Source organism: Cygnus atratus, chromosome 10 (genome assembly GCF_013377495.2).
Source record: "Cygnus atratus isolate AKBS03 ecotype Queensland, Australia chromosome 10, CAtr_DNAZoo_HiC_assembly, whole genome shotgun sequence".
Taxonomy (NCBI): domain Eukaryota; kingdom Metazoa; phylum Chordata; class Aves; order Anseriformes; family Anatidae; genus Cygnus; species Cygnus atratus.
In genome coordinates, this window is record NC_066371.1 from 12,472,991 (window position 1) to 12,500,355 (window position 27,365).

The 27,365-nt window shown below is 63.0% G+C and overlaps 1 protein-coding gene across 1 annotated transcript; it reads right to left on the reverse strand.

The window, feature by feature from the left end:
* Positions 1–79: 79 nt before the first annotated feature.
* Positions 80–26,837, reverse strand: CELSR3 (cadherin EGF LAG seven-pass G-type receptor 3). The gene is made up of 37 exons (XM_035546971.1): positions 26,743–26,837; positions 23,115–25,939; positions 17,700–18,332; positions 16,367–16,589; positions 16,119–16,234; positions 15,723–15,811; positions 15,321–15,478; positions 14,946–15,109; positions 14,637–14,762; positions 14,124–14,293; positions 13,752–13,937; positions 13,514–13,624; positions 13,095–13,263; positions 12,688–12,829; positions 12,390–12,510; positions 11,924–12,107; positions 11,733–11,834; positions 9,547–9,641; positions 9,124–9,333; positions 8,492–8,675; positions 8,181–8,330; positions 7,668–7,833; positions 7,267–7,434; positions 6,797–6,923; positions 6,433–6,639; positions 6,173–6,347; positions 5,857–5,969; positions 5,492–5,571; positions 4,736–4,862; positions 3,905–4,048; positions 3,681–3,817; positions 3,479–3,585; positions 2,597–2,770; positions 2,236–2,436; positions 1,770–2,058; positions 978–1,652; positions 80–555 (listed from the first exon to the last, which is right to left on the reverse strand). The coding sequence occupies exons 1-37, from the start codon at positions 26,835–26,837 to the stop codon at positions 528–530; spliced, it is 9,171 nt and encodes a 3,056-aa protein (XP_035402864.1). The 3' UTR covers positions 80–527.
* Between the last annotated feature and the right edge of the window lie 528 nt (positions 26,838–27,365).

Sequence of the window (27,365 nt, forward strand, 5' to 3'; positions counted from 1 at the left end):
GAAAAGGGTGAGACAGGTGCCCCAGGTCCTGGGAACAGACCATCCGCAAAAAATAACCATAGAAATTTCTCTTCTCTCTGATTACAAAGATACAAAAAGGTAGAAAACCCTCCCCTGCCCCCATGTCCTGGGCTCCCTTTCTATCCCCCTGCCCGCACACACACACACACACACGCAGACACACGCACGCACATACGCGCCCCCCGCACAGAAACGGGTTGCAAAGGAAGAGTTCAGCCTCAGGGGGTCGGCGACGCGACCCTCGCCTGAGCGGGCTCCTGCGATACCTCTCACAGCGGGCAGGCGAGGGGAGCACAGCAGCAGGGAGCCCGGGGGCTCCTGGAGGCGGGTGGTTGGGTTGCTGGCCCCTCAGCCCGGAGGGCAGGGAAAGGCAGGGTTGGTTTTGGGGCCTCTGAGCACCATCAGTTCTGGCCCCCGCCCCTGGGGACACCAAACCTCAGCTGGCAGTGTCCGGCTAGGCGAAGGGCCCTGCCTCTTCTGTTTCTCTTGTGGACGGCTTCGGCCCCTCAGGAATGGCCCTCATTTCTCATTATTCTTCTCGGAGGAAAGAAAAACAGCGTTAAGCCACAGCACCTCCCCAGGGCTCCAGCTGCACTCTCTACTGCCTCCCGGCTATGTCAGATGGGGACAGAAACCTGCTCCCGGGTCAGGGCAGGAACCACTGTGTCCAAGTCCCTGCGTTCAGGGAATAGGAAAAGGGGGATGGAATAGGAATGGATGGCAGCAGTGCCAGCAGGGTACAGAGCTGGATGTTCCTGCTTGTGCACTGCAACGGCCTGGAGCTGCCGCAGCAAAGGGTCTTCCCTGCACAGCCACCTTTCAGGGCCAGGAGACATCTGCCACCCACCCTGGGGGCTCACCTATACACGGCCCTCCCCTCCAAGCAAAAACCCTGACGGAAGGAGCCAGGCGGCTGCACGATGCATGAGACCTGGCTGAGGAAGGGATGCACTTACTCTGAATCTGGCGACAGCTCCGAAATGCTGTGGGAGGTGGTGGAGCAAGGCGTCGAGGGGCACATTGCGGAGGGCGGCGAGGAGGTCTGCACAGCAGAGGGGGTGGCGGTGGTCTGGGGGCCCGAAGGCATGCTGGAAGATTGCACCGAGGACAGGACGGAGGTGTTAAAAGAAGCAAGAATGGAAGAAAGAATATCTAACTGTTCAGTGGAAGGATGGCGGCTGGGGATGGCCTCCAGGTTCTCTCTGGAAGGCTGCCTCCTAGACAGCGGCTCTAGGCTTTCCCTAGACAGCTGTCTCCTAGAGAGACTCCCCAGATTCTCCTGTGAGGGCTGCCTGCTGGGCACCGTACCCAGAGGCTCTCTGGAATTAGATCTTCTGGAGAGAAAGTCCAGCTGCTCTCTTGAAGTTTGTCTAGCCGATGCTAGCTGGTCCCTTGAAGGCGGTCTTCTAGAAAGCAAATCCAATTGTTCTCGAGAAGTATCTCGACTTGGCAATGTATCTATTCGGTCTCTGGACACTTGCCTACTTGGCAATGTGTTTAGCCACTCTCTCGAGACCTCTCTTACCAGCCCACAGTCTAGCTGCTCTCTTGACCCAAATCTGCAGGGTAAAGTTTCAAGGTGGTCTCTGGAGCCCTGCCTCCGGGGCAGCGTGTTCCCGTGATCTCTCTGACTGGGCCGAGGAGCAAGCAGATCCAAGTTTTCTCTCGACCCATGTCTGCTCGGGATATTTTCTAGGTGTTCGGTAGACCCATGCCTGCTGGGGATAGTGTCCAGCTCCTCCCTGGACCCGTGTCGGCTGGGCACAGTCTCCAAGCACTCCCCCGAGTTGTTCCTGCTCAGCTGCTCCCGGGACATCTGTCTCCTCATCAGCATGTCGAGCTGCTCCCGTGACGAGTACCGGCTGGCCGGCTGCGACAGACTGCCCGCCCCGGAGTAGATCCTGCCGTAGGAGGCAGCAGGCACAGCCCTGTGACCCAGCGTGGAGGTCTTGTACCAGGACAGCTCGTTGGTCATCCTGCCCACGGACGGCAAGCCTTGGATAGCTGGAGGGTACTGGAGGCGGTTCTTCAAAATCCCTGCGCCAGACAGAACGAGAAGTCAGATCTTTGCAGAGCAGAGAAACCAGTACGGAAGTTGTGGGAGATGCATTGTACCTCCCCGGGAGCATGACAAGATGGATCTGGTGCTGAGCCTTTGGGGCCACAACTTCAGACAGGCCAGACCGCCCTCGCCCGCCTGCTGCAGGCTGTTACCTTTTCTTTGCCGCTGGGTCTGGGTGAGGGAGTTCTCATCCCCGCTGGTCAGGGCCAGGTCCGGCTGGTTATTGTTGGCCGCATCTTTGTTGACGTCGAACCCCAGCTTCCTCTCGGAGCCCCACTTCTGCAGGGAGCAGGGGTGAACCTCGCACTCGCCCAGCGCCGGCCAGTACGACATCAGGTCGTTGCCATCCACGTCTGGTGGAGGACGCAGCGAAACAGGCCCCGGGGAAGAGGGAGAGAACACTTCTGTGAGGGGTGAACGAAGTCACAGCAAGACATGGCCCAGCCCCGTGCCTCCCCGTGGCGCAGCAGACCCGAGGCCGCCCCTTCCCCTGCCAGAGCCCGCGGGCCTTGCCTTTGGGGGTGGTGTTGGCGGGGTTGGTGAGGAGGCGCTCGCTGTGCGCCGCTCGCTTGAACTGGCGCTGGAAGCGGCCCCGCAGGCGCACGTTCTCCTCGCTCTCCGAGGACGGGATGGAGAGGCTGCGCTCCTCGTCCAGAGACAGGTCACTGTCCGAATCCGAGTCCTGGTCTGGAGGGACGTGTGTGGGGGAGATATTCGGGAAGAGGGTGGGTGAGGAAGGGCAGACTAGTGCTTGCGAGCAGTTAGGTGACAGACGCTGAGTAACAGAGGCAGGGAGGGACCAGGGGGCTCTGCTCCCAGGGCAGGGCCAGCTGCAGCAGCGTGACCAGCGCCTCAGCCAGCTGTGCTCTGATTGCCTCCAGGAACACAGAATCACCTGCACCAGGGCTGACTGCCCTCTCACAACTTACTGTCCATCCCTATGGTGCAGCCTGTGCCTGCTGTCTCTTCCCTACCACCGGACACCCATGAGAAGAGCCCGGCTCCATCTCTCCACTCCCTTCAAGGGAACTAAGGTCCCTTTTGCCCCCTCCTCTTCCAGGCTGAGCAAACCCAGCTCCCTCAGCCTCTTCTTGTCCTGTATCACTGCCTGGGAACAACACATGTCCCCAGGGACCCCTCGACAGCTCCCAGGGCAATTCTTGCCTCTTCCATCTTTAGCTCCCTGGAGGCTCATTACGGCCTTTCCTATCTGTCCAGGGAAAGGCTGCGCTAAGTGACACAGGTGCTGCCTCTCCCTCATATCTGCAGCCTGTTTGGGAGTCCCAGCCAAACACAGGCTGGAGGACATAACCACGCAGTCACAGCCTACCCAGGGAATGATTTCTTTAAGCCCGAGTTAATTCAGGGTGTGCTGGCTCAGTCCCAAAGCCTTACCTCCCCCAGCATCACGGTGGAACATGGCCACGTCGATGTCCGTGGGGCCGGCGTGACCCAGCAGGCTGTGATCCAGGGCCGAGCCCTGACGTGCCGTCATGTTGTCTCTGAAAGACACAGGGCCCGAGTGGTGACACTGCCACGAGCCCTTGGCTCTGCCCAGGCGCTCTGCGCACCCCGGAGCCCCGTGCCGCTTCCCTACCTGAGGTACCCCCGCTGGCTGGAGTGGGTGCGGGCAGAGCGCACGCTGCTCACCGACGAGATGGTGGAGGCCCCCAGGGTGATGCGGATGAGGCCGCTCTCCTCAAACAGCGCCGTGTTGTTGTAGGCGTTGGGGCCCTGTTAAGGCAGGGAGAGAAGCACGGGCTCTGTTAAGGAGACGCAGCCCAGGGGATGACCTTCCCTCCTTCCCACACCTCCAGGCGCCCAGCCGGGGCTGCTCTTGCTCTCCCCCACCTGCGTGCTCCGAGCAGCCTCCTCGCTCTGCCCCTTCTTGCCGAGGCAGGCCAGCTTCCAGGCCTCCTGCACCTCCTCGTTCAGCACGCAGAAGAGGACCAGCACAGCCAGGCCCTGAGGGGAGACAGAGTGAGCCTGCGGGCTGTGGGGAGCCCCTGGCAGCGGGTTTGTGCTCCCTGCAGCAGGGGCAGGAGGGGTGGCTGGCCACCAGTCTCCAACATGGTGGCCCTCTTGGGCCCCCAAAGAGTCATCCCCACAAGAGCTACAGGTACAAGACCCTGGGCCAGTGGCCGTGGGTGCGGGAGAAAGGGATGTTGAGTCCCCCAGGCAGGCAGTGCCCGAGGAGGGGCCGGCAGGCCCCCTGCAGCCCCACCAGCCCCACGCAGGTATCCCCAGCAAGGAGACTCAGAGTGACCGTGGTGGTGGCCGTGGTGTTGCTGTGGGTCATGTTTGGGGTGTGACACCTCTTTTTGCAGGCCGTTCTCTTGCTCTGCCCTCTGAGAGCAGGGACGCCCCTTCGAGATGGCCCTCACTGCCCCGTGGGTGGCAGCTCTGAGCTCAGCACCTCGTGCCCACACGCGTGCCTTTCCTGCCACCCCAGCACCTCCTCCCCGCAGCGGCACGCGGGGCCTGGAGGAGCTGCGAGTTCGGTGGCAGGGTGCTCCCGTCCCTCACATCCCAGCCTCACTGAAGGCCGTCGCAGTCTCTGCAGGGGACCCCCCGCAGCCCCAGAGAGGGGTGGGGGGGCACAGAAAGCACCTTCACCCCCCAGGCCTCCCCTGGTGGAGGCTGGGCAGTTACCTGGAGGCTGCAGAGGACAGTGTAGAGGTAGTGGAAAGCCAGGACACTGTTGTTGACAGCCAAGAGGCCAAAGAGCCAGGTAGTGCTAATAACTAGAAGCAGAACAAAGGAGCTCCGTAACGTCATGCTGGAGGGAGAGAGAGAGACAGACAGGCACACACACACACCCAGAGGTTAGTGCGTGTTGTTAATCTACAGTCTAGCGCTCGCAGACAGAGATCCAGAGGGGAAGGTGTCTCCTGCCCAGCCCTCCTCGCTGCACCACGGGCTGCTCCCCGCTGCAGGCACGTCGCCACGCAGCAGTTCTGCTCCCCCCGTGCCCAGGGCCTTCCCTTCTGGATCACACGTGGCAAACACGGGGCCCAAACAACACAGGTCATTTGGAGCCGCAGAGAGCTGAGCCAAGCTCCGGGGCTGGCCCAAGAGGAGGGTGAGTGGGGAAAGGTTTTGCCAGGAGCATTTAAGGAGCAGAAGAAGCTGGCGCTGAGAGCTGGCAAGAGCAGATGTGACGGGTGGCTGTGAGGGCAGACAGGGAAGGGGACAGACTGTCAGGACAGTGTGAAGACAGGGATGAAGGAACAGGAGGAAAGGACAAAGTTTAGGAAGAGTTAACATGGCCACCAGGTGGAGAGGAGAGCAGCTGCAAGGCTGACACTGATGCGCTCTGCGATGGTGGAAGAGGAGGGATGATCACTGAAAATGCTGAAAACCATGAGCCACGGGAGCTCTGCTGGGAACTTGGCCACTAATACTCACAGAACCGATTTCTTCTTGGTCTCCTTTTGGCCTGGGGAACAGGACATCTTGGCCACAAGCAGGAACATCACCCCATTCATCTGAAAGTGTTGGCACTGATTAGAAGCTGTGTCAAGGGCTGGCTCTGACCCAATATACCCAGTACAGAGCATGGGCAGATTCCAGGTCCACCAGGCCCACGTGAAGCTCCCCTCCTTTCCCCTTAACACCCAAGCCCTGGCCTCCCCCAGGTTTGGTTGGAGCCAGCAGGGACAGAGAGAGGGGCTCTAGCAGAGGGAGGAGAATACAGAGAAGGGCAGGCAGTGCCTGTGGTGCAGAGAAGGGAGGTAGGAGAGGGCTGTGGGTGAAACAGGACAGGGTTTTACCACAACGACGACAGTAATGGGGCCTGCAAAGCTCCAGACCAGCTTATCATGAATGGAAATCCAGCAGAAGTCAGGGTTCCCGTAGCCCTCAGGATCCAGGCCAACAGCCAGCCCTGGGGAAGGAAGGGAGAGGCCGGCTCCAGACCCAGCAGGCGCCCCGTGCCCATCCAGGGGGCCACAGAGAGACGCACCGAGGGATTGTTTGTCCCCAGGAAGCAAGGCAACAGCCCGTGATACACATCCCCAGCTGGACAACGCGGCACTCCTCAGTGCCTGCACACTCTCCCTATCACATCCATATCTCCATCGCTCCTACCAGTGATGATGGCGGGCACCCCCCAGCCGATGGCGTAGTAGAAACGCATGGCCCCGAAGTTGACGTTGCGGGCTTCGGTCTGCATGCGGTAGATGTGGAGGCCCTGAACGAAGAGCCAGGCGAAGGTAGAGAGGAAGAAGCAGTGGAGGAGGATAGCAATCACAGTGCAGAGAAACTGGGGAGACAAAAGCCACTCAGAGACAGCCCCGCTGTGCCAGCGCTCATTGCCCTCACGGGTGTGCTTGTTCAACCCCACGGACCTGGTTCTCGGTGCGGTTGATGCCCAGGAGGAAGAGCAGCTCAGAGAAAAAGAGGGTGACTGATATGTTGGAGTGGATGCCACGCGTGTTGGACTTGAGGCCTTTGAGGCAGGTCAGGAAGGAGAAGGTGAGCAGCAGGGCCACCAGGGAGAGGGACACCAAGGAGTAGGTGACAATTGCCAGCGTCTCCAGGTCACCTTCCAGTTGCTGCAGCAGCAGAGAAGCAAAGGCAAATGGCAGTGTTAGGGGGAGACGTGGGAAACTCTCAAACTATTTGCGTCCCACAGGGAATTTTCTGCCCGTGCCTGCTTATTCTGGTGGCTAAGTTCCCCCCGCCGCCCCCAGCCCTGCAGGCTGAGATTACCTCTCGGTGCGAGCTGTCCATCAGAACCCCAAAGGTGCCAAACTGGGAGCACTGGCAATGGACATGCGTGGTGTTTCGGTACACGAGCTCACAGTCTCTGGCTGTCCAGAAGCCCGACGGGTTGGTCCTGCAGCCACCAAAAAGCAGAGCGTGTTTAGGAGAGAGGGCAGATGAGCATGGTGCATGGGGAAGGAACTGCAGAGGGACCATCAGCAAAGTTTTTCTACCAGCAGATACAGCTGCACTCCCGCAGCTGAAATACTGGAGCCAGAGCCCTGCAGGGATCCCACCATGCCCTACCAGAGGAATGAAGCCCCTGGGAGAGGGCAGAAACCCCCACATCCCAGTGCTGCCCAGGCACACAGCCTGTCATGGGCAGAGAGACTCTGGGAACTAGGAGCTGCCTGCGGAAAGCAGCTCAAAGCAAGCAGCTTGTGGGGCAGTGCTGAGCCCAGTCATGCCCAACTCACGGGCTGGAGTGGTTCCACTGGACGCAGAGAGGCTTGCTCCTGTTGGCCGTCTCCAGCAGGCGAAACTCCAGCACGAGAGGGGTGTCCAGGGGCCCCCGCAGGAAGGTGTGATTGCTGAACACAGACACGCTCACGATGGGGGAGTTCATCACGGGATTCTTGGGGAGCCTGCAAGGAGCGACAGAGCTCTGCCATCACCGTGCCTGGGGGCTGCAGGGCTCCCTAAGGCCCTGTGCTGACACCTCGGGAGGAACAGCTCTGCCCAACCCACACCAAGGGGTCAGGAAGCATGGGGCAGAGTGCTGCAGGACCAAACCCCAGCCCCAACACCCAGACTCGGGGGAGTCCAGGCAGCCTCTCCCCGCCAGTGCTCACAGAAGGTGAAGGGGATGAGGACGTACCTGACGCTGCGGCGATCCACCTGGTAGCGCGGGGGGAGCAGCCCCCCCAGGGTGCGGTACATGATGAGGATAATGACAGTGAGGGAGGGCTCGGGCTCCGGCAGCACCTGCCTCGGGGAGGAGCTCTCCACGGTGTAGTTCCCTTCGCTCCCACCAAGCGTAGGCACTGCGGTGGGGGCAGCTGAGGCACATGAGGGGACGGTAAGAATGGGCACACACACACACGGCCTTGCGCCTTCTTGGGGGACCCTAGCAGTGCCCTGGCCTCTGGGCCACAGCCAGGCTGAAGGAGGCAGCCAGTGCCCTCTGTGTTCACTAGCCCACGGGATCTGGGGGCTTTTCTCCACAATCTTCACCCAAGACTGGTGAGGACCGCAGAGAAAAGCGGTGCTGGCGTTTGCTGGCAGCAGCAGGGCTCCCAGGCTCGTGAGACCATCAGGAGCTAGGTCTCAGCGGGGGCACGCATCCCCTGAAAGCCATGCCTGTACGCGCTGTGCCCCAAGCGATGCTCACCTTCAGCTTTCGGGGGGCTCAGCACCGACAGCGGCAGCACGACGTGGGTGTGGGGGTCCCAGGCGGGCTGGCCGCGGAAGAGGCTGCTGTGGTAGCGCGGGTAGCGCCGGCGGATGTGCGAGTGGTTCTCCATGCGGTCGATGCTGAGCACTGTGGAGGAGATGTTAGTGAACGCCAGCTCTAGGATGGCCACCTGGAGAGCAACCACGCTCCGGGGCACCCCAGGTTTGATGTCTCTGGCAAAGGGACTGCAGGAGCCACAGCTCTGCACCACCCCAGCCAGGCCCCACCGCCAGCCGGCTCCTACTCACTGATGTTGGGGGTGACGACGCCGACAGGGTTGAGGTAGGTGAGCTTCATGTTGCTGGCCAGCGTGCCCGAGTAGTCCCGCAGCTGCTCCATCAGGCTGGCGCTGCCGTGCTCGCTGTGCGGCAGCATGGCCCAGTGCTCCCGGTTCTCGGGCGCCAGCACCGAGCTGCCCGCGCGCAGCAGGTTCTGCACGGGAGAGACGGGGCACATGGGAGCACGGGGTGAGGGAAGCAGAGCCTTTGGGACACATCCTGCCCCCCAGGCTGCCAGCACTGTACCCCTCTGCCCAGCGTGGTGGTTTCCCTTACGATGGACACCCACCTCAATGCTCACCAGTGTGTCCTGCAGAGACATCTCTGCACCATCCCATTAGGGACAGCACTGAGACCCCTCTTTGCCTTCCCTCCCCCAGGCTGAGCAAACCCATCTCTGCCTCTCCTCATCCCTCCTGTGCTCCAGCCCTGGCCACGCAGGCGGCCTCTGCTGGTCTCGCTCCTGGGGCTCGATGCCTGCGCAGTGCTGGGGAGCCCAGCACCCCGAAGTGGCCTCACAACCTCCTCAAACCCCACAGAGACCCGGGCGGCTGACAGAGGAGCAGCAGCAGCAGCCGCCCCGACGCAGGGGAAGGCCTCACCTCGTTGAAGTGGGCATCCTGCGTGGCTGTCAGCCCAAAGCCGCGCTGCCGGCTCTCAAAGGCCATCAGGCGAGACAGCAGGCGGTAGGTGATGTGCACGTCGTTGCCAAAGTAGTGCTCCATTTGGTCCGTCACCGCCCGCAGCCGGTGGGCCAGCTTCTTGGCTTCAATTGTGTTGAGCTCAGTCTCGTTCCTCTCCAAGCCCTCCAGCTACCAGCAGGAAGAAAGGAGGGGGTTAGCCTGCAGTGGTTCCTCCCCTGGGAATCCCGCAGCTCCCAGGGAGAGGGCTGTGGGGTGCTGCGGGTCCTGCAGGGCCCAGGAATGACTTCTGAAACCACAGCACGAGCTGAGGACACTCGCAGCGGTGGTCACTTGGGCAGGGAGAGTCTCGGGCAGACAAAGGGACACGCAGCAGTGCATTACCAGGATGGAGAGCTCCTTGAAGGCAGGCGAAGTGCAGTTGAAGAGATCTGGCTCCAGCCAGCCCTTCTCCTCGTCACAGTGTCTGACGGCTGCGCCTGAAGCCGGGAGGAAGATCACGTCAAAGGGTGCAGGACATGCAGCTCCCCCCCTGTGTCCCCCAGCAGAACACTGCACCAGGTAACCCCAAAGAGCAGCACCAGCGAGTGATGGGGAGGGCCTGTGGCACCCCAGAGCTGTCCTCCTGCTGTGCACCAGCATCACCTCTGGTCTGCACCTCTGCAAGCTGCTGCCAGCCCCTCTCTCCATGAGCTGGTTCCTCGTGTGGTTCACGCAGCCTGCATGGCAGCAGGCACCGTCACACAGAGTTGTAAAGAGCAGTAAGTGACGTGGCAGGGCTAAGGGTGAACCCCCTGGCTCCTGGTGGGGCCGTGTCCGTGTCCTCAGGACACATCTGACCCCGACCTACAGAAGCCCGTGCAGCCCCAGGCTTCCCCCGGCTCAGTCTGCAACGCCTGCGGAGGGGCTGCCCCTGTCTGCATGGGGGAGCTGCCCTGGGACAAGAGCCCTGCGGTGGGACTGGTGAGCCTGCTCCAGGGGCTCGTCTTCCAAGGCGGTGGAGGACAACCCATCCAGCAGCACGGGTACAGCACCCACTGCAAGACCCCTTCGTCCCTGGCTGGGGCCCGAGCACTGCTGGGCAGGAGCAGAGATACCAGCAGGGAACGGGATCGGCTGCTAACACCACCAAGAGCACTGCCAACGCCCACACCAGGAGCATCACCGTGCACGCCTTGAGCACGACGGAGCAGGGTGACCCCAGCGCACCAGTCCCTCCTGGGGAAGGTGCCAGGGCAGGGGAGCTCACCGAGTGCCCGTGGCTGGGAGAAGGCAGCAGCGTGCCCAGGGAGGGGAGAGGGAGCCTGGGGCAGAGCCCAGCTCCTGCCTGGACAAGCCCCATTGCCAAGCCTGCTCCCTCCCACCAGCCCCAGCTCCCCACTGTGCATCCCCACCACCCCCTCCCCAGCTGCATAAGCACAGGGACCAGCACCACTGCAGCTGGGGGCAAACAGAACAAAGAAACCTCCTTGCTGCTGCCTTCCCCCGGCAGAGAACAGGCCTTCATCCATGCCTGTGGCCAGGCTCAGCTGCAGAATCCGGCCCCCGTGTGCCTCTGCCTTGCCTGCTGGGCAGCAGGAACGGGACCTTGCACAGCTCCTGCCCCATTCCACCACGCCAAGCAGCTCCCCCTTCTTCCACCCCGCAGCCATTCCTCCCCACCTTGCCATCCAGCGCTCATCACCAGCTCCTTCCCCTCCCAGCCTAAGCAAGCAGCCCAGGACAGTCAGCAGCCATCCCAGCCGGGGCACAGAGCGCAGACCCCGCTCAGCAGCCCCCCGGGGCCACCCAGAGCCCGTGCTGCAGGCTAAGGACAGCGGGAGCCAGGTTTGTGCTGGTTAGTGTGCTGGGAGCAGGGAAGCAGCGTGTAGGAGCGGTGAGGCCAGGCAAAGCGTTGGGGAGACACTCGGCAGCTCCAGAAGCGGCAGGGAAAGCACAGGGGTGTGCAGGGTGCCAGGCAGGGAGCAGGGAGGGAAAGCCGCGTGGCACAGTCCTTAGAGCAGGGGAGGAGGGAGGTGGGAACAACCTTACCTGCACCCCTCAAACCTGAGCACGGATGGCGAGAGAACCGGGGAGAGAAGCGACAACAGTTAGGAGCCGAACCTGCCTCCTCCCGGAGCGAACGGCTGGAGAAGGACAGGGTTTGTATTGTCCCCTGGGGCTCGCGCTGCCCTGCAGTCCCAGACACCCTGCTCGCACCTCTGCCGTCACCCAGGACAGCCTTCTCCAACCGGGGCCGTGACTTCTACCCGAGGCACTCACCAAACGCCGTGCCTGCTCCCCACACAGCGCTCGCTGTGCCAGGCCTGACCCCAGCCTCGATGAAATCGAAAGGCAGCAGGGAGAAGGTGGGGACAGAGGCTGGGTGACGGCATTGACCCTCCAGCCTGCTCCCAGCCCCCTGTGCTCGCCCTCAGGCTGGGTGCTTTCTCCTCCACCTTCCTGCTCCCAGCCCTCCAGCCCAGCTAAACGGGACCGGCACAGTACTGCGAGGGGGTGACCTTGCTGGGGCTGCAACAGCCCCCGCACGACACCCGGATTCTCCCCTCCCCACTGCATCCCCAACTCACCCAAGGAGCCTTTGGGGCACAGCACCACAGCCGACAAGCCAAATTTGGTCTGGGGCCACCACACGCCTGCTTTCAGGCTTTTGGGGCATCCGTCGTAGAGCACTGCGGAGACAGGCGGCCCGGGGCCGGTCACGGCGGGGCAGCTCGCACCCAGCCCCGTGGTGCCAGCGCCCTGCCACGTCCCCGCTCACCCTCGCAGCCGCTGGGTGTCACCTCGGCGAAGGGGCTGTCACAGCTGTTGCACTGGCGGCCGATGACTCCGGGCCTGCAGTGGCAGCGGCCGGTCTCCTTGTCGCAGGAGCGCGAGGAGGAGCCCACGGGGTAGCAGTCGCAAGGCAGGCAGGTGTCGCTGCCTTTCGGGCGGTAGTGGAAGTCCTGGGGGAGATGGGGACGGCCGTCAGACTGCCCATGGGGACAGCAGCCGAGGCAGGTGCTTGGGGAACTGCTGGAGCCAGGGCTGTCCACTGGGGACTTGTCACAGAGATCCCCACTTGCAAGCACCGCTGGCTGGCCCCATCGTCACCTTGCTGGGCCAGGAGGGCCACAAGGAGGTGAGCAAGGGCCAAGCACACAAAGCAGCGCCCAGGCAGCTGCCAGGCCTGAGGAAGGGACAAGGCACAGGCGGGCCATGTCCCCACGGGCACAGCTGTCCCTCACCTTGCAGTGGCACTGCCCGTTGGTTTTGTTGCAGTCAGGATCGAAGCCCTTGTTCACATCGCAGTTACACGGCCCGCAGCTGGGGTTCCCCCACCAGCCCTTCGGACACTGCTGGTCCATCCTAGGGATAGAAACGTCCCCGCTGTCACACCGACCAGATCTCCTGGGCCTTCTCCTCCCAGCAGCCCAGCAGCTCCAAGGAGCAGGGTGGCAGCGAGGTGTCACACAGCTGGGATGGGCGAGCAGCACAGAGCCAGGCACTGGAGGCCAAGGCCCTGCTGTGCGCCCTGCATCTCACCTGTGCTCGCAGTACTGCCCAAAAAAGTTCCCTGCACACTCGCACACGTAGCCCAGGGGCGAGCCCGGCTTGCGGCGACAGACGGACTTGTTCTTGCAGGGGTTGAGGTGACAGGCATCCACGCAGTCCCCTCCATAGTACCCTGAGGTGCAGACAGAGAGCACCACGTAAGGAAAGCACCTTCTCCACAGGAGCGGCCGGAGAGCGCAGGAGTGGATTCAAGGGGCTCGGGGGGGATTTTGCCCTCCACAAAAACCACTGCATGTCTGGCAGGGATTTCTGGGCACACAACTTGCCCAAGGAAGGGGCAGGAGAGCAGTCACAGCCAGGCTGTGGGAGCCCCAGGGGCAGAGGAGAAGACGTGCAGTGTGGAGAGCCAAGGGGTGGCAGGGCTCTGCAGGCCCTACCTGGCAGGCACACGCACGAGTAGCTCTGCCACTCGTCCTTGCAGACGCTGTTGGCTGGGCAGGGGCTGGAGTCGCAGGGGCTCGGCACGCTGCAGCCAGCCTCCACCCTCAGGGCATGGCTGGGCTTGGGCAGCACGGTCCCGGTGACGCTGTCACCCAGTCGCACACCCTGCAACACAGGGGAGAGTCACACAACGCTCCAGTCTGCCTAACTTCCACAACCCCTGGGTGCAGCCACCCTTCCCCGTTGACCCCGCTCCGTGGATTTAAGGCTGCCTCACAGCACCTCGGACCCCTGAATGCTCAGAGGGGGAGCATCACCAGCAGGATGGATGTTGGCAGCAGCTCCCAGGCCTGCGTTCCCACCTCTCCACCTAACAGACCCGCTTGAAAGGGAAGGCTCAGAGCAATGGACTCACCTGTATGCAGCCCCTCAGCCCGTTCTGCACCTCGCCAGAGCCCAGGACTCCCCCCACGTGCAGATGTTTCACCTTCAGGCCATGCAGCTCATTCCCGACAACCACCGTATCCTGCAGAACAAAAGGGATTAACGTGGGCCAACTGCCACCATCCCATCCCTGCCCCCTCTGAGGGTGCAGGCAAAGCATCCCCCAGTGGTTCCCGTCCCGGAGCTGGGGTCTCGCACGCAGCACGTACCTGGTAGAGCCCAAAGTCCAGGGTGAGGGTGATGACGTAGCGCGAGTCTCGCCCGCTGCGGACATCCCGCAGCTCCAGCTGGAGGTCGTGCCATCGCCCGTCGCTGAGCTGCAGCTGGTCCAGCACCAGGCTGGTGCTGCGCCCCGAGCCCCTGCTCACCATGAAGGAGAGCAGGCCCCCCGCCAGCTGCAGGGAGGGAACCAGCAAAGGCAGCAGTGAGCCAAGTGAGCTGCCTCCATCCTACCTTCCCTGCGCGCTCTGAGCACGGGGAGGGAAACCCAGCCCTGCCAAACACCACCCTCTGCTTGGGCTGGGGTCAGTGAGGAGGGCAGAGCCCCCCTGGGGAGGATGGTACGGGTGCTGAGGCCCTACCTGGCAGAGCAGGGTGGTGTACTGGCCGGCGTGTGCCTGCAGGAGCACCCCGTCGGGCTGGCGCGTCCGAAACGCCAGCCCCAGGTACCACGGCACCGAGATCTTCACGTCCGTCTTGAAGTCCCAGGTCAGGACACTGTTGCCCTGGAAATAGTGGGCATGGTGCATGGCTGGAAAGGAAAGTGGAGGTGAGAAGGGATGGGGAGCACCTTCTTCTGCCCTCATGCACTGCAGGGCAAAGGGCCGTTGAAGGCTGAGGATGGACAGCAAGCAGCTCGTGCTGCTGGCTCAGTGACACCAGCACCCGCACGCAGCCACCTTGTCCTCCCTGATGCCTCCTGTGCATGGAGCCACAGCAACTCCATTTTCCAAGAACTGGTGATGCTACGCAGGGATCAGTAAACGCAGGGACAACAGAGCCAGCTCACCCCACACGTACCCCCTACCCTGCTGCCACAGCACCACCCTGCCCACACCCACCCTGCCCGCGCTCAGGACCGCCTGCTCACTCACTGTGGCGGCAGTCTTTGCCCCCGAAGCCCACAGGACAGAGGCAGGAGTAGGTTCCCCAGCTGACCGAGCAGGTGCCGCCGTTCTTGCAGGGGTTGGAGTCGCAGAAGGTGTGCTTGGCGTGGCAGCCTGGAGGTACCAAAGTTGCCTACGTCAGCCTTGACCCTGTCACCACCTCCCTCCAGCCCACACGCGAGGCACCGCTGCCCCCAGCCCTGCCCCGCTGCCCGAGGGGCAGACCGAGCCGCTCAGCACAGCCCCTGCTCCTTATGGCAGAAGACAGGCACTGGCAGGGGGCAGAGGCACCGGTACCTGTAGTGGTCCCGTTGTTGGCGATGTAGGAGGCCAGGTCGATGCGTTTGCTGTCTATGTACAGGTCTCTCATGCACCCCACAAAGTCCCGGTGAGTGACGGGGAAGTTCTCCGGCAGGTTGGGGACCCCTCCGAGGAGCAAGGGACCTGTGAGGTCCAGGGACCTGCAAGGAGAGAAGCCCAGTGACAACAGGCTGGCCAGACGGCTCCCTTGGCGAGGGGCTGGGAGGCTGACATCCCTGGGGACAGGCACACACACAGCTGGGGCCCCTGACACTACAGCTGCCCCAGATGTAGGGCAGACTCTGCAGGGGACCCCATTGCCCCATTCCTCTCTCCACTGCAGCAGCACCCGGCAGCCCCCGAGGAACTCACTTTTTGGAGCTGGTCTGCACTCCCTCAGCGGCACAGGAGTAGTTCCCGATCTCGCTGCCGAACTGCAGGGCCACCGAGGCGTCGCATTCGTCCACTGTCAGTATGGCCACCTTGTCCTTGGAGGGGCCCTGCACCACCCCCAGGGCGCTGACCTTGGGCTGAAACCAAAGGCGGGGTGTCAGAAGCGCACGGCCCCCCAGAGCCAGACATCCCACGGCTCACACTACAGCAGGGAAAGGGCGGGTGGCCCCAGCACCACCACGCCGGGCACAGCTGAGCCACGAGGGACACCTCTGGCAGAGGACAGCACGCGGCGCCCGACGTGGGTGCAGGTGAGGATGAAGCGGGTGGCCCCACAGGCAGACAGACCCACACGCACAGGGGGACAGCAGGGGACAGTACCTTGTTGTAGTAGCGGAGCTGCAGCGTGTGCCACTGCCCGTCGCTCACGCCCCCAGGCAGGTAGGGGCTCACCACCGTGCTGGACTCCCCTGCGGAGACAGGGATAAGTGCTGTGGGGAGCCAGGTGGCCCTGCGGCATGTCAGACCCTCCGGGTAGGGGACAGCAGCCCTGGGACGGTGCCCAGCAGCTCCAGGGCCCAAGACCTGCATGCAGGCTGTGCCCAGCACTACTAACTGCTGATCCTGGCACCCCCCGGGGCAGGAAAGGCAATGGGACCACGAGGACAACCAGCACCCACCCAAGAGGGTCCTCATCCCCAGACCGGCTCGTGGCCAGGCTGGAGGTGAAGCTCCCGGTGACACCCCACATCCCGCGACAGGCAGGGCTGAGCCTACCTGTGGAGTATTTCAGCTGCACCTGCCCCTGGATGATCTCCACCGCCAGGAAGTCGTGCCGCTCGTTCAGGCGCCCGTTGTAGAGCAGGAGGCCGCTGGGCTCCACCGTGCTGAACCTGGGCAGGGAGGGAGCGGGAGCGCAGGGTGTGCACGGGGCGCGTGTAGAAACCCCACTGTCCCAGCACTGGGACGAGGCGAGGTAACACAGGGTCCCGAGGAGGGACCAGCAGAGGAGGGAAAGCACTCACGAGAGGGCGAGGGTGAGGTGGAAGCGCTGGCGCAGGCCCCGGAACATGACGAAGGAGTGGGGCGGGAAGGAGCGTGCGGACACCTCGCAGAAGGGCGCCTCGAAGCCGCCCGCCGGGCACTGGCAGCGGAAGCCGCCGTCAGCGCCGTTGGTGCAGGTGCCCCCGTTGCGGCACACGCCGGGCTGGCAGCGCCCCGAACGGCTGTCCACCTCACAGTTCTCGCCTGTGGGAGCATGACAAGGGGTTTGGGACATGTCCCCTCGGCCGACCCTTGCCCTGGGGCACAGGCCCAGGTGTGGGGCAGCTGGGGCAGGCAGAGGACGGGAATGATTTCTATGAACTGGCTCGCGCAGCTCCGGCAGAGGGCTGGGAACTCCTCTCCCCCACGTCCACAGCCGACCCCAGGGCCCAGCCTGCCAGGTTTTCCTTTTCAGCTGGCTCTGTCCACACCAAAGGCCCCTGGCGAGGCTGATGCGGCAGCAGTGTGGCACAGGAGGCTGTGCTGGCCCCACAGAGGGCCATGAATTGCTCAGCTGCAGTCCTACACCCCCGGCCCAGCTCCCGTTACTTGCTCAGAAGCACCCAAGCAGGATGCAGAGACAGCACGAAGTGACAGGGAAACGAGCTCATTAACCCTTCTGCTAATGGCTGTTCACGCTTCAAATGCCAGGGGTTAATTACCACTGACTCTGCTTATCTCACCAGGAGCCATGGTGGCTCCAAGGCAGCCATCTGCTGCCGCGCTCCCCTGCCTCTCCAGCACCCCTCCTGGCGGGCAGGGCAGGGCAGGGCCTCCTCCTCCTCCTCCCTGGTAGCCACAGGCCTCCTTCACCCGACCCCAAGCTGAGGGTGGCCAGCACGGGTCTCGGCAGCCTGGTGGGGGCTTGTGGCAGTGAGGCGCTGGCTGGCCCCTGGCATTACCCCAAAGCCAGGACGGGATCCTGCCCAGTGGGGCAGCGAGGCCCAGCCTCCCCTTCCACGCTCAGCGGGGAGGCTGAGGCAGCAGCTTCCCCATCGCCCGCAGTGCCAGCATGGGGTGCACAGCCCTGCCACACCAGCTGGCACTGGCCAAAAAACAGCGTCTCAGACAGTCCCGCAGCCCACCACAGCGGGAGAGGGCTGAGGACCCTGCACCCCAGCCAGGCGAGGCCCAGCTCGCTCCTCCCGCTCTGCCAAAGGTCCCCGGGAGCCCTCCATCCCAGCTCCCCGCACGGCACATTTCTATGGCAACCTCAGCCCTGCGCATCCAGTGCCATGGAAACAGGAGAGCGGGGAGCGCGGCCGGACCTCGGCGGCGAGGCCGAGACCCCCCCCCTCCGTGCCCGGCACTCACCGCTGAAGTGCTGGTGGCAAACGCAGGTGTAGCCCCCTTCCCTGCGGGTGCAGGTGCCGCCGTTGAGGCAGGGGTTGGAGTAGCAGAGGTTGATCTCCGTCTCGCAGTAGTCGCCGGTGAAGCCCTGCGGGCAGCGGCACCGCAGGCCGGTGATGGGGTGGATGGGGCGGAAGAGGGTGGACGGGGAGGCGATGAAGGGGGCCGAGCTGTCGAACTTGAGGACGGAGATGCACTTCATGTAGTTCTGGCAGGGCTCCCGCAGGCAGACGTTGTCGTCGAAGGGCAGCACCTCCAGCATGGAGGCGCCCGTCAGCGCCATGCGCTTCATGTAGAGCTGCTCCTGCAGCTCCTCCGAGCTGAAGTAGTGCCCGCCCCGCGGCGCCAGCGCCGAGAAGCTGACGTTGAGCACCGTGCCGCCCACGTCCGTGTCGTTCTGGATGTTGAAGATGAAGACGTCCTCCTTGGGCGTCGCGAGCACGGTGGCCACCCCTTCCAGGAAGGTGGCCAGCAGCGGGGAGAGGAAGCGCTCCTGCCACATGTTCTCCAGCCGCACCGTGATGCTGTTGGCCAGCATGTCCTCCGTGATGATGATCACCCGCAGGACGCACTGGGCCGTCACGCTGTGGATGCCATCTGGGGGAGGGAACAGGGACGCGCTGCAGGTCTCCTCCTTCCCACCCCGGGCCATGCACCCGAAAACAGCCCCCGAAGGCCCAGGTCTTCAGCTAAGGAAGCTTGAAGCCAGGGCCCAGGGAGCGTCCAGATGCCACATGCCCCAGGGCGTCCCCACATGCATGCCTGAGCTTTGTCCCCCACGCCAGGATCTCCACTGAGATAACTCCCAGGTTTCCACCCAATCCTGGTTCTGGGCAGCAAACTGAGCTCTCGTCAGCAAGGATGGTGGTGAGAAACAGGCAGAAGGAGGTCCCAGCAGGAGGTTGGGCAAACACTGGAGCCCGATGCCAGCGCCCGGGGTGTTTTCCGCCCCCGCTGAGCCCCGTGCCCCCTGCACGCTGCCTTTCCCCATGCTCTCTTCCTGCCGTTTCCTTCCTCTCTCCTCCAGGGCCTCCGAGGCTTTTGTACCCAGCTCCCTGCTTCCCCCTTCTCACCATCTGCTCCGCATCCCTTCCTCCCTGGGCCCATCTCTGGTTTGTTTAATTCCCTTTAATCTTTATTTTCCTTGGAAACAAACTCCCTGCCCCTTGGGACCCCGCACCACGTGAGCCACCTCCAAGCGTGCCTGCGCTCCGCCAGCGCTGGGGCTGTTGGCAGCAGCTTCGCCCCTGCCAGGCGTGCCGAAAAGCCACCGGCACCCACAGCCATGAGTCCTGGGGAAGGGGGACAGCCCGTGCAAAGCCACCGGGCCTGCCGTGACGTGCTGGGTTGCCTCCCAGCACATGGCCATCCGAGCCTCTCACAGCCACCAGTACTTTGCAAAACACCGGTGACGCAGTGCTGGCCACGTCTGGGTGGAAGCACAGGAGCTGCCAGGACAGACAGACAGAAGCGACCATGTTCCGACTTTCTCTAGGAGAGCCTGCATGCAGCACCTCTTCCAGCAGGATGGAGAGCCAGGGGTGTGCCAGGGCAGCGAGCCCCAAACCCTGCTCAGACACAGCCACCCCAGCTCGTTCCCCTGCCTCACCAGGTTACACTGCCCCAAACTCCAGTGCCTGGCCCTTTGCTGGCCCCACAAAACAGCCAACATTCCCCTCACTTGGGCCACCCCAGAAGCACCCCACCCGGGGAGCCCACCACCACAAACATCTGATGAGGTTCACCAAGAGCCCCACCGCTCCTGAGGAAACGGGGCGAGCCACCTCCCAGCCCATTCACACCATCCCCATGTGCGTCAGCAGCACGTGGTGGTCACCCACGATTCCTTCTCCTACCCCGCACGGACCAGGGAGCCTGAAGCCTCCGAGTTTCTTTGGAAAGCCAGCTCTCCATCACCACCACCACCCCAAAACAGCATTTATACCAGCACATCCCATACACATGGCTGACGGGTGAGGAACACAAGCCACCTCCTTCCCCTGGGGACCCAGCCTCCACCCCCTGCCCACGCCACAACTCCATCCTCGCTGCCACGCCGCCTTCGCTGCTTCACACGCTGCAAAGCCTTTTGATTCTCCCCCAGCCCCTTTTGAAGTTTGCGGTGCTGGAAGATTTAAGGCCCGAAACATCTCCCTTTTCTCTCGCTCCGTCTTCAAAAGGTGACAGCTCTCCAGCGACCCCGCGAATCCCAGGGCTGGCGCTCTGCAGATAAGGCAGGCGCGGGGCTGGGAGCGGGCGAGCAGAGGTGCCAGCAGCCACCCAGGGGCTCATCTCCTGCTGAAGGGGGGGCGCTTCCCTCTGAAATCAAACTGCTCCACGCTGACGTGGAAGCCGGCAGGCAGGCATCCGCCTGATTTATGGCCGTTATTCAGCCTCAGCTAACGCCACGCTAAGGTCTAAGGCAGGCCAAGGAGCAGCAAAGTCTCCGAGGAGGATGGAGGCTGCAGCCTGGGAAGAGGTCGTGCTGCGGGGTGCCTGGCACCTCCAGTGCCATCCTCCACAGGGACAGGGGGCAAATCCCCCTGCGGTGTGAGGTCCTGCCCCAGCAGCACAGCTCTCCCCCGTAACTCCTTGCCCAGCCTCCACCCCGCACCCAGGGCTGCCTCCCCGCTGGCTCCGTGCAAGGGGAAGCAGATGGCTGGGAGAATGACCCTCTGTAAATAAGGAGAAAAAAAAAAAAGGAAGGAAAAAAAGGCTACCAAAAGAAAGCCCAAAGCTGGCTGGAGGCGCCGACCCCCCTGGGAGGCATTTTAATCATGGATGCTCACCCTTTCTGATTAAATCCTGGGGCTGGAGAGCTGGTGCCTGGTGAATATTCATGCGGCAGAGCGAGGAGCCCCAGAACATGCCTACAGGGAGAGAAGGGCCGCGGGAGGCTCCGACCCCGGTGCCGAGCAGCACCAGGTCATCACGGCTGCGTGTCCAAGTGTGACGCCCACCAGCTCCAAAAGCAGCAGGGGGGGCAGCTACAGCCAGGGCCAGACCGCATCCCTCCTGTCACCCCCTTTCTCCTACGTGGCACAAAGGCACGGGATCCAGCCCACACACCCACCCCGAGGACCTCGGGGTCCCCGTCACTGTCAGGGAACGCTGCGGCCTTCAGCCCCTCTCCTCCATCCCTCAGGCCTCAGGACAACTCCAAAACCATTCCCTAACCAGAAAGGAAGCCCACATCTCCCACCCTAACTCATGGTCAGCTCCTCCAGCTGTGATGGACCTAACAGGGCAGGAGGCTCCTGGATGGTGCTCCTCGAGAGAAGAGCCCTGGGACCCCATCCCTGACTTGAAATGAAGGCTCTGAGCTGCTCAGACACAGGAGTGGGGACACACATGTTCTGGGGGGCAGCCTCCCTGCCAGGAGACATCGTGGGTGAATGAAAGGACCAGGTCAAACCTGCCCAGCAGCCAGGAGGAGCCCAGGCCAGCACGGAGGGACACCAGGACAAGCACTTGGGCTCCTCTCAGCACCTCTCCAGCCCCGAGCCACACACCGACCTCACACCGCGCTGCTGGCCGCGGGCACAGCTGTTTAGAGCAGACGTCAGTGCTCGCACGTCTGCGAGGAGCTGCAGGCAGTTTTGAGCCCGTCGGTCCCCCAGAAAGGGGCCGGTTTCTGGTGGCCCCCTGCCTCTATGAGGCTCCCCCTGCGGAGGACCCTGTGCCTTGGGTGCTGAGCCCTGCAGCACCCAGCTATGTGCTTTTGTCACCTTCCCGCAGGAGGCAGGAGCCAGCCGGGCAGACAATGCAGCCGGGTCTGGGCCACCCCGCCATCCTCTCTGCAAGCCCCCACCCCTGCACAGAGCCACAGCACGGGGGCTGTCGGCTGGGAGCTCTGATGGTAAAGAACGAAAAACCCAAGCCAGACCCCTGCAGCTCCACCAAAGCCAACAAAAGGCCTGCTTTCCACTGCCTGGCTGCACACATCCCCCCGGCACAGCTCTTCCCCTCCATCCTCCCTTCCGCCGGCGCACCTCTCGCACTCTCCCTTCCCGCTGGAAGATGACGACACGCTAATTGCAGGGGCCCTCTCGCTGCCAGGCGGCTCAGCGCAGGACTTCAGGACGTGATTTTCTCCTGCCTTTGTGCGGGGTTAAGTGCGTGAGGAGGCAGGGCTCCTGTAAACACCGGGGCAGAAGCTGGAAAGGTCAAAACCAGCCCCCATCTCCGGCAACCCGCACGCATATAGCACATAGCGTGCGGTGCCAGCCAGCCCTGTGGCTACAATTAGTCCCCAAAGAGCCCCGATCCACCGACAGGCTGGAGCTGGCCATGCCGGATTGCCTTGAGCAGGTCTGCTTCCACCGCTCCATCTTCTGAAAGAAATCCTCCCCCTGCTCAATTAGCTGGATGGAGAGCGGGTGGAAGGGTGTCAGCTGGCGGCCAGGGGAGAACCGCGCTTTAACGCACCGCTCCCCAGGCACGCTCGGGAATTTGGTGTTTGGTCCCTCCGAAAAGGGCTCCTGCCCTCCCTCCCCCAGCACTGCTCCTCAGTTCAGCCAGGGATGGATGGAGGGAGGGAGGGATGGATGGATGCCTCCATTTCAGATCACACATCTGCAGGCAAAGAAAGGCCCGTGGTACCGGCAGAGCTTGGGCAGCGGGGGGCTCCAGGTGCAGACCCCACTCGCTCACAGACCAGCCCTGTCCATCTTCACCCCATTCCCAGCCTGGCTGAAGGCAACCCTAGCGCTTCCCCAAACAACCCTGGGGATCTACCATGAGCATTCAGCTACCCCAGCAACACACACGATGCAAGAGTTTTAAGCACCTGAGGTCTGTTACAGCCGTCACCCACAACACAAAGTTGGCTTCAGAACGGCGGCACCGCATTTTAGAAGCCCCAGCCACCACTAGGTACCACGGCCAGCACCCAGACCCGAGCTGCTTGCTAACAGCACCCTCCAGCAGCCCGGCTTCGTCGCTCCCAGGCACGGCTGGGAAGCGCACCCGCTGCCAGCAGGGAGAAGGCTCATTAGGGGCATGGGGAGAAGCGGCTACCCTGAGAACCCATTGCTCGCCTGGCCGGCACCCCACGACACAGCTTTGCCGGTGACAGCACCTCCAAAGGTGCCTCGCTGGCAGCTGCATGCGACCCTCGCAGCCGAGTAACGATGCTTTGTTCTTACAGACCACCACCGACTTCAGCCCCCTTCGCAAAACGCTCTCGTACAGCACATCTCCCCTTCCACGATTCCCAGACCCTCTGGGATTTCCCGATTTGAAGCAAGTCCCCGTCCAAACCTTGTTGCCAGTCCCCAACACCCCAGGTGCAGAACAGGCTGCCCATGAGGACCATGCAAAGCCCGCAGGCGTTATCACCCCAGAGCAACAAGGCATTTAAAGATTTTCACAGCCTACCTGTGACGGTCACCAGCATGGAGGCCACGAGTGGACGGTTGTTGTCCAGCTTGCGGCTCAGCCTCAGCTCCCCGCTCGACTGATTTACAATCAACAAGTGCAGTTCATTTCCCCGTTCAAAGGTGTAGAAGAGGCGGTCGGACACATCGGGGTCATATGCTGGGACCTTCCCTATGACCCCTGAGGGGAAGGTGTTGGACTTATTGGACACGTAGTTATTGAATAGGATCTGGAAGTTCTTGAGAACAGGGCTGTTGTCGTTCTGGTCAATGAGTTTGATGTGGACCGTGGCTCTGCTGACCAAAGGGGCAGAGGTGGCTTGCACTACAATCACATACTCTGGTTTTGTCTCATAATCCAGGTCTATCAAGGCTGTGAGCTCCCCAGAAAAGATGTCCATCTGGAATATCTCGGGGATGTTGCCTTCCACAATTTGGTACATGATTTGGGCATTGGGTCCCTCATCTGGGTCGATGGCTGTGATCTGGGCCACGACAGAGCCTACGATGCTGTTCTCCTTTACCAAGACCTCAAACTCTTCGGCTGGAAAGACAGGGGCATTGTCATTCACGTCCTGAATGGTAACCTGGATATGGACAGGAGTTCGCTGAGGAGGGATGCCCCTGTCCACAGCGTACGCAGTCAACTCATAGACGGGGACGTTCTCGCGGTCCAGCCTGCGGACGGTGCGAATGATGCCTGAAGTGGGCTCTATGGTGAAGTCTCCATCCCCGTCATCCCCGTTCTGGAAGGTGTACTGCACTCGCCCGTTGGTGTGGGCATCCCGGTCGGTGGCAGAGATCTGGAGCACGCTGGTGAAGGGAGGTGCGTCCTCAGAGATCATGCCCTGGTAATGAGTGCTGACGAACTGGGGCGCATTGTCATTAACGTCATTCACCATGATTTCAACATAGGTGGTGTCTGCTTTCTGAGGGATCCCATTGTCCTTGGCAGTAATAGCCAACGTGTAGGTGACCTGGTCCTCGTAGTCCAGTTCTGCCTGGAGAGTGATGGCCCCGGAGTCTGGATCGATGCGAAACTGAGGGACATTGTCTTCTAGGTAGTATGTGATGCGGGCGTTTTCCCCCACGTCATCGTCCGTGGCACTGATCACCACCACAGTGCTGCCAACAGGCCGGTCCTCGTTGATGCTCACAGAGTAGTGTGCGCTCTGGAAGACGGGCCGGTGCGTGTTGGCATCGGTGATGTTGATGTGAACATGGCAGTTGTCACGCAGGGTGCGGTCGGAGGCCGTCACGGTGAGCACGTAGCGCCTCTCCTGCTTGTAGTCCAGCGGCAGGGACAGAGTGATGATCCCCACCCCACCCTGCGTGCTGATGGAGAAGCGGTTCCGCGTGTTGCCTCCCGTGATCTGGTAGGTGATGGCGCTGTTCACGTCCCGATCAATTGCTGTGACACTGAGGACGCTGGTCCCCACAGCCGCATCCTCGTTCAGGCGGATAAAGTACTCTTTCTGGGTGAACTCGGGGCGGTTGTCGTTGACATCCATGACCGTGATGGTGACACTGGCAGACGCAGACAAAGACGGGGAGCCGTGATCCCGAGCCTCTACCCCAAAGAAATAGTGCTCTACCAACTCCCGGTCCAAGGGTCCACTGACCGTGATCCACCCTGTGGCACTGTTCACCACAAAGGGCGTGTCGGCCGAGACCCCCGTCAGTTTGTACTCCAGGCGCGCGTTCTCGCCGTAGTCCGCGTCCACGGCCTGGATGTGGATGACGGAGTGGCCGAGGGGAGCGTTCTCCAGGACAGAGATTTGGAAGGGGGTGCTGACAAAGATGGGGGCATGGTCGTTGATGTCCACCACTTGGATGCTGGCCATGCCGGTGTTGTTGGAGAGGGGAGGGCGCCCTGCGTCCTGCGCCCGGATCCTCAGGGCGTACTCCCGCTCCACCTCGAAATCCAGTGGGGCCACCACCTGTATCTCCCCAGTGACGCTGTCGATGGAGAACTGGCCCCGGCTGTTCCCGCTGATGATGTTGTAGTGAACGAGTGCGTTGTTGTCCTTGTCCAAGTCCGTGGCGGTGACGCGCAGGATTTCTGTGTGGGGCCGTATGTCCTCCCTCACTTGGACGATGTAGCGCTTCTCGCTGAACTGTGGGGTGTTGTCATTCTCGTCCAGCACCGTGATGTAGACCTTGACGGTGGCGGAGCGAGGCCCCGGCTCCCTCCCCTGGTCGTTGGCCTCCACCACCAGGGAGTACCTCTCCATCTTCTCCCTGTCCACCGGCCCACTGGTGGTGATGAGGCCGGAGCGGGGGTCGATCTCGAAGACGGCGTGGGCGGCCCGCTCGTTGACAAAGCGGTAGCGGATGTTGGCGTTGGGCGGCGAGTCGACGTCGGTGGCCCGCAGCTGCAGGATGGGGTAGCCTTCCTCCACGTTCTCCCGGATGGTCTCCCGGTACTCGCCCTGCTCGAAGACCGGGTCGTGGTCGTTGCGGTCAGCCACGGCGATGGCCACCATGGTGGTGGCGGACAGCCGGGGCGCCCCGTGGTCGGCAGCCGTCACTCGGAAGTAGTGCAGCTCCATGCTCTCCCGGTCGAGGGCCTGGGTGGTGGTGATGAGCCCGGCCCGCGGGTCGATGCTGAAGAGCTCCCGCGACCGGCTGTTCATCAGGGCGTCCATGGAGTACACCAGCCGCCCCGCCTCGCCCCCGTCGGGGTCCTGCGCCGCCACCGCCACCACCGCCGTCCCCGCCGGCTGGTTCTCGGCCACCTCCGCCTGGTAGTTGTACTGCGGGAACAGCGGGTGCCGGTTGGGGGCCGATCGCCTCCCCCGCGATGCCGCCGGCGGCGGCGGGGCGCTGCGGGGCGGGCAGCGCTGCGGGGACCGGCGGCGGGGCCCCGGGGGCAGCCCCGGGGGGGCGGCAGCAGCCGCCACCCAGCACGGCGAGGCGGCGGGGCACCCCCCGCTGCCCGGCGGCGCGGCGGCCCCCAGCCCGGGGGGGAACAAAGGGAGCAGCAGCAGAAGGAGAAGGAGGAGAAGCGGCGGCGGTCCCCGCTGGCGGCGGCGGCGGCTCGGGGCGGCCGGCGGCGGCGGCGGCGGCGGCTGCTGCTGCTGCTGCTCCTCCGCCGCCATGGTGGCTCGGCGGCCGCCGCCCGGGCCGGGCGCTCGGCGGCTGGGCTCAGCGCCGCCCCCGCCTATCGGCGGCGATGGGCGCCCCCCGCCCCGCTCCGCTCCGCCGCGGCCGGGGGTGGTGGCGGCTCCTCCCGCAGCCCCAACATGGCTCCCGCCGCCCCGCCCCGCTCCGCCCGCCGTCGCCATCTTGAGGAGGGCGGGCGGCGGGGAGATCCTCGCCTTTGCTGCGCCCGTGTTCTGCCGAACCGAAAGCCCTCGTTCTCGTTGTCACCTCGTTCTCGGTGCCAAGCAGCGCGGCCTGAGATGCTGACGGTTGTAACGGGCTCCCCGGTAATGGGCTTTATGGTCCCGTTAGCGTCCAGCACCTTGGAAGTGCGAGGTGCAGGTTATGGGGTGCGCACTGGGGAAGAAAGAGACACATCGGGGTGAGAGTAAATGAGGGAGCGGTGTGTGGGGAGAAGTGGGCAGGGAGCACCCTGGGTGCACCCAGTGCTGCCGTGCACAGGCCAGCTGAGCTGGGCAACACACCTGAAGGAAGACGAGGAGATGCTGTCAGCCCCTGGGCACAGCGGGCTGGGGGCCACCAAGGGGTTTGGGTCCCCAGAGGGGTTCAGCAGCCCCATACCGGCTGCAGATGGGGTCACAACACCCCACATACTGCTGCTGCAGCGCAAACCCCAGTGTCAAACCCACCTCTGGCCCCTGACCCTGCGCCCACCAAGCACAACCACCACCACTCAGGACAGCATGTGGTGGGTGCAGGTTTCTAAGCCCTGGAGAAGCTGGCACAAGAGCTTGTAACGGGCCAGTGTGTGTGTCAGCACCAAGCTGTGTGCGTGCACTGCCCGGGGGGGGATTCACATTCTCCGGGTGCCTGCCCCAGCCCTGTTAGCCTAACAGCAAGTGGCAGAGCAGCCCTGGCCCGGTGACAGCCTGACCTACTTTGGGGAAGTGTCACAGCCCTCAGGCCAGCATCGGAGACCAGGCGCTGTCACCTCCCCACCAGAACTTGCCAGCTTCACGCCAGCCTCTGCCACCAGCTCCTTAGGCATCATGCCTCCTTAACCACAGCATTTCCCATCAAGAAACCCAATCAGAAGAGAGGTGATGCTTTTAAAAAATTATGAAAGCTTTCAAGTTTATTTGCTCTA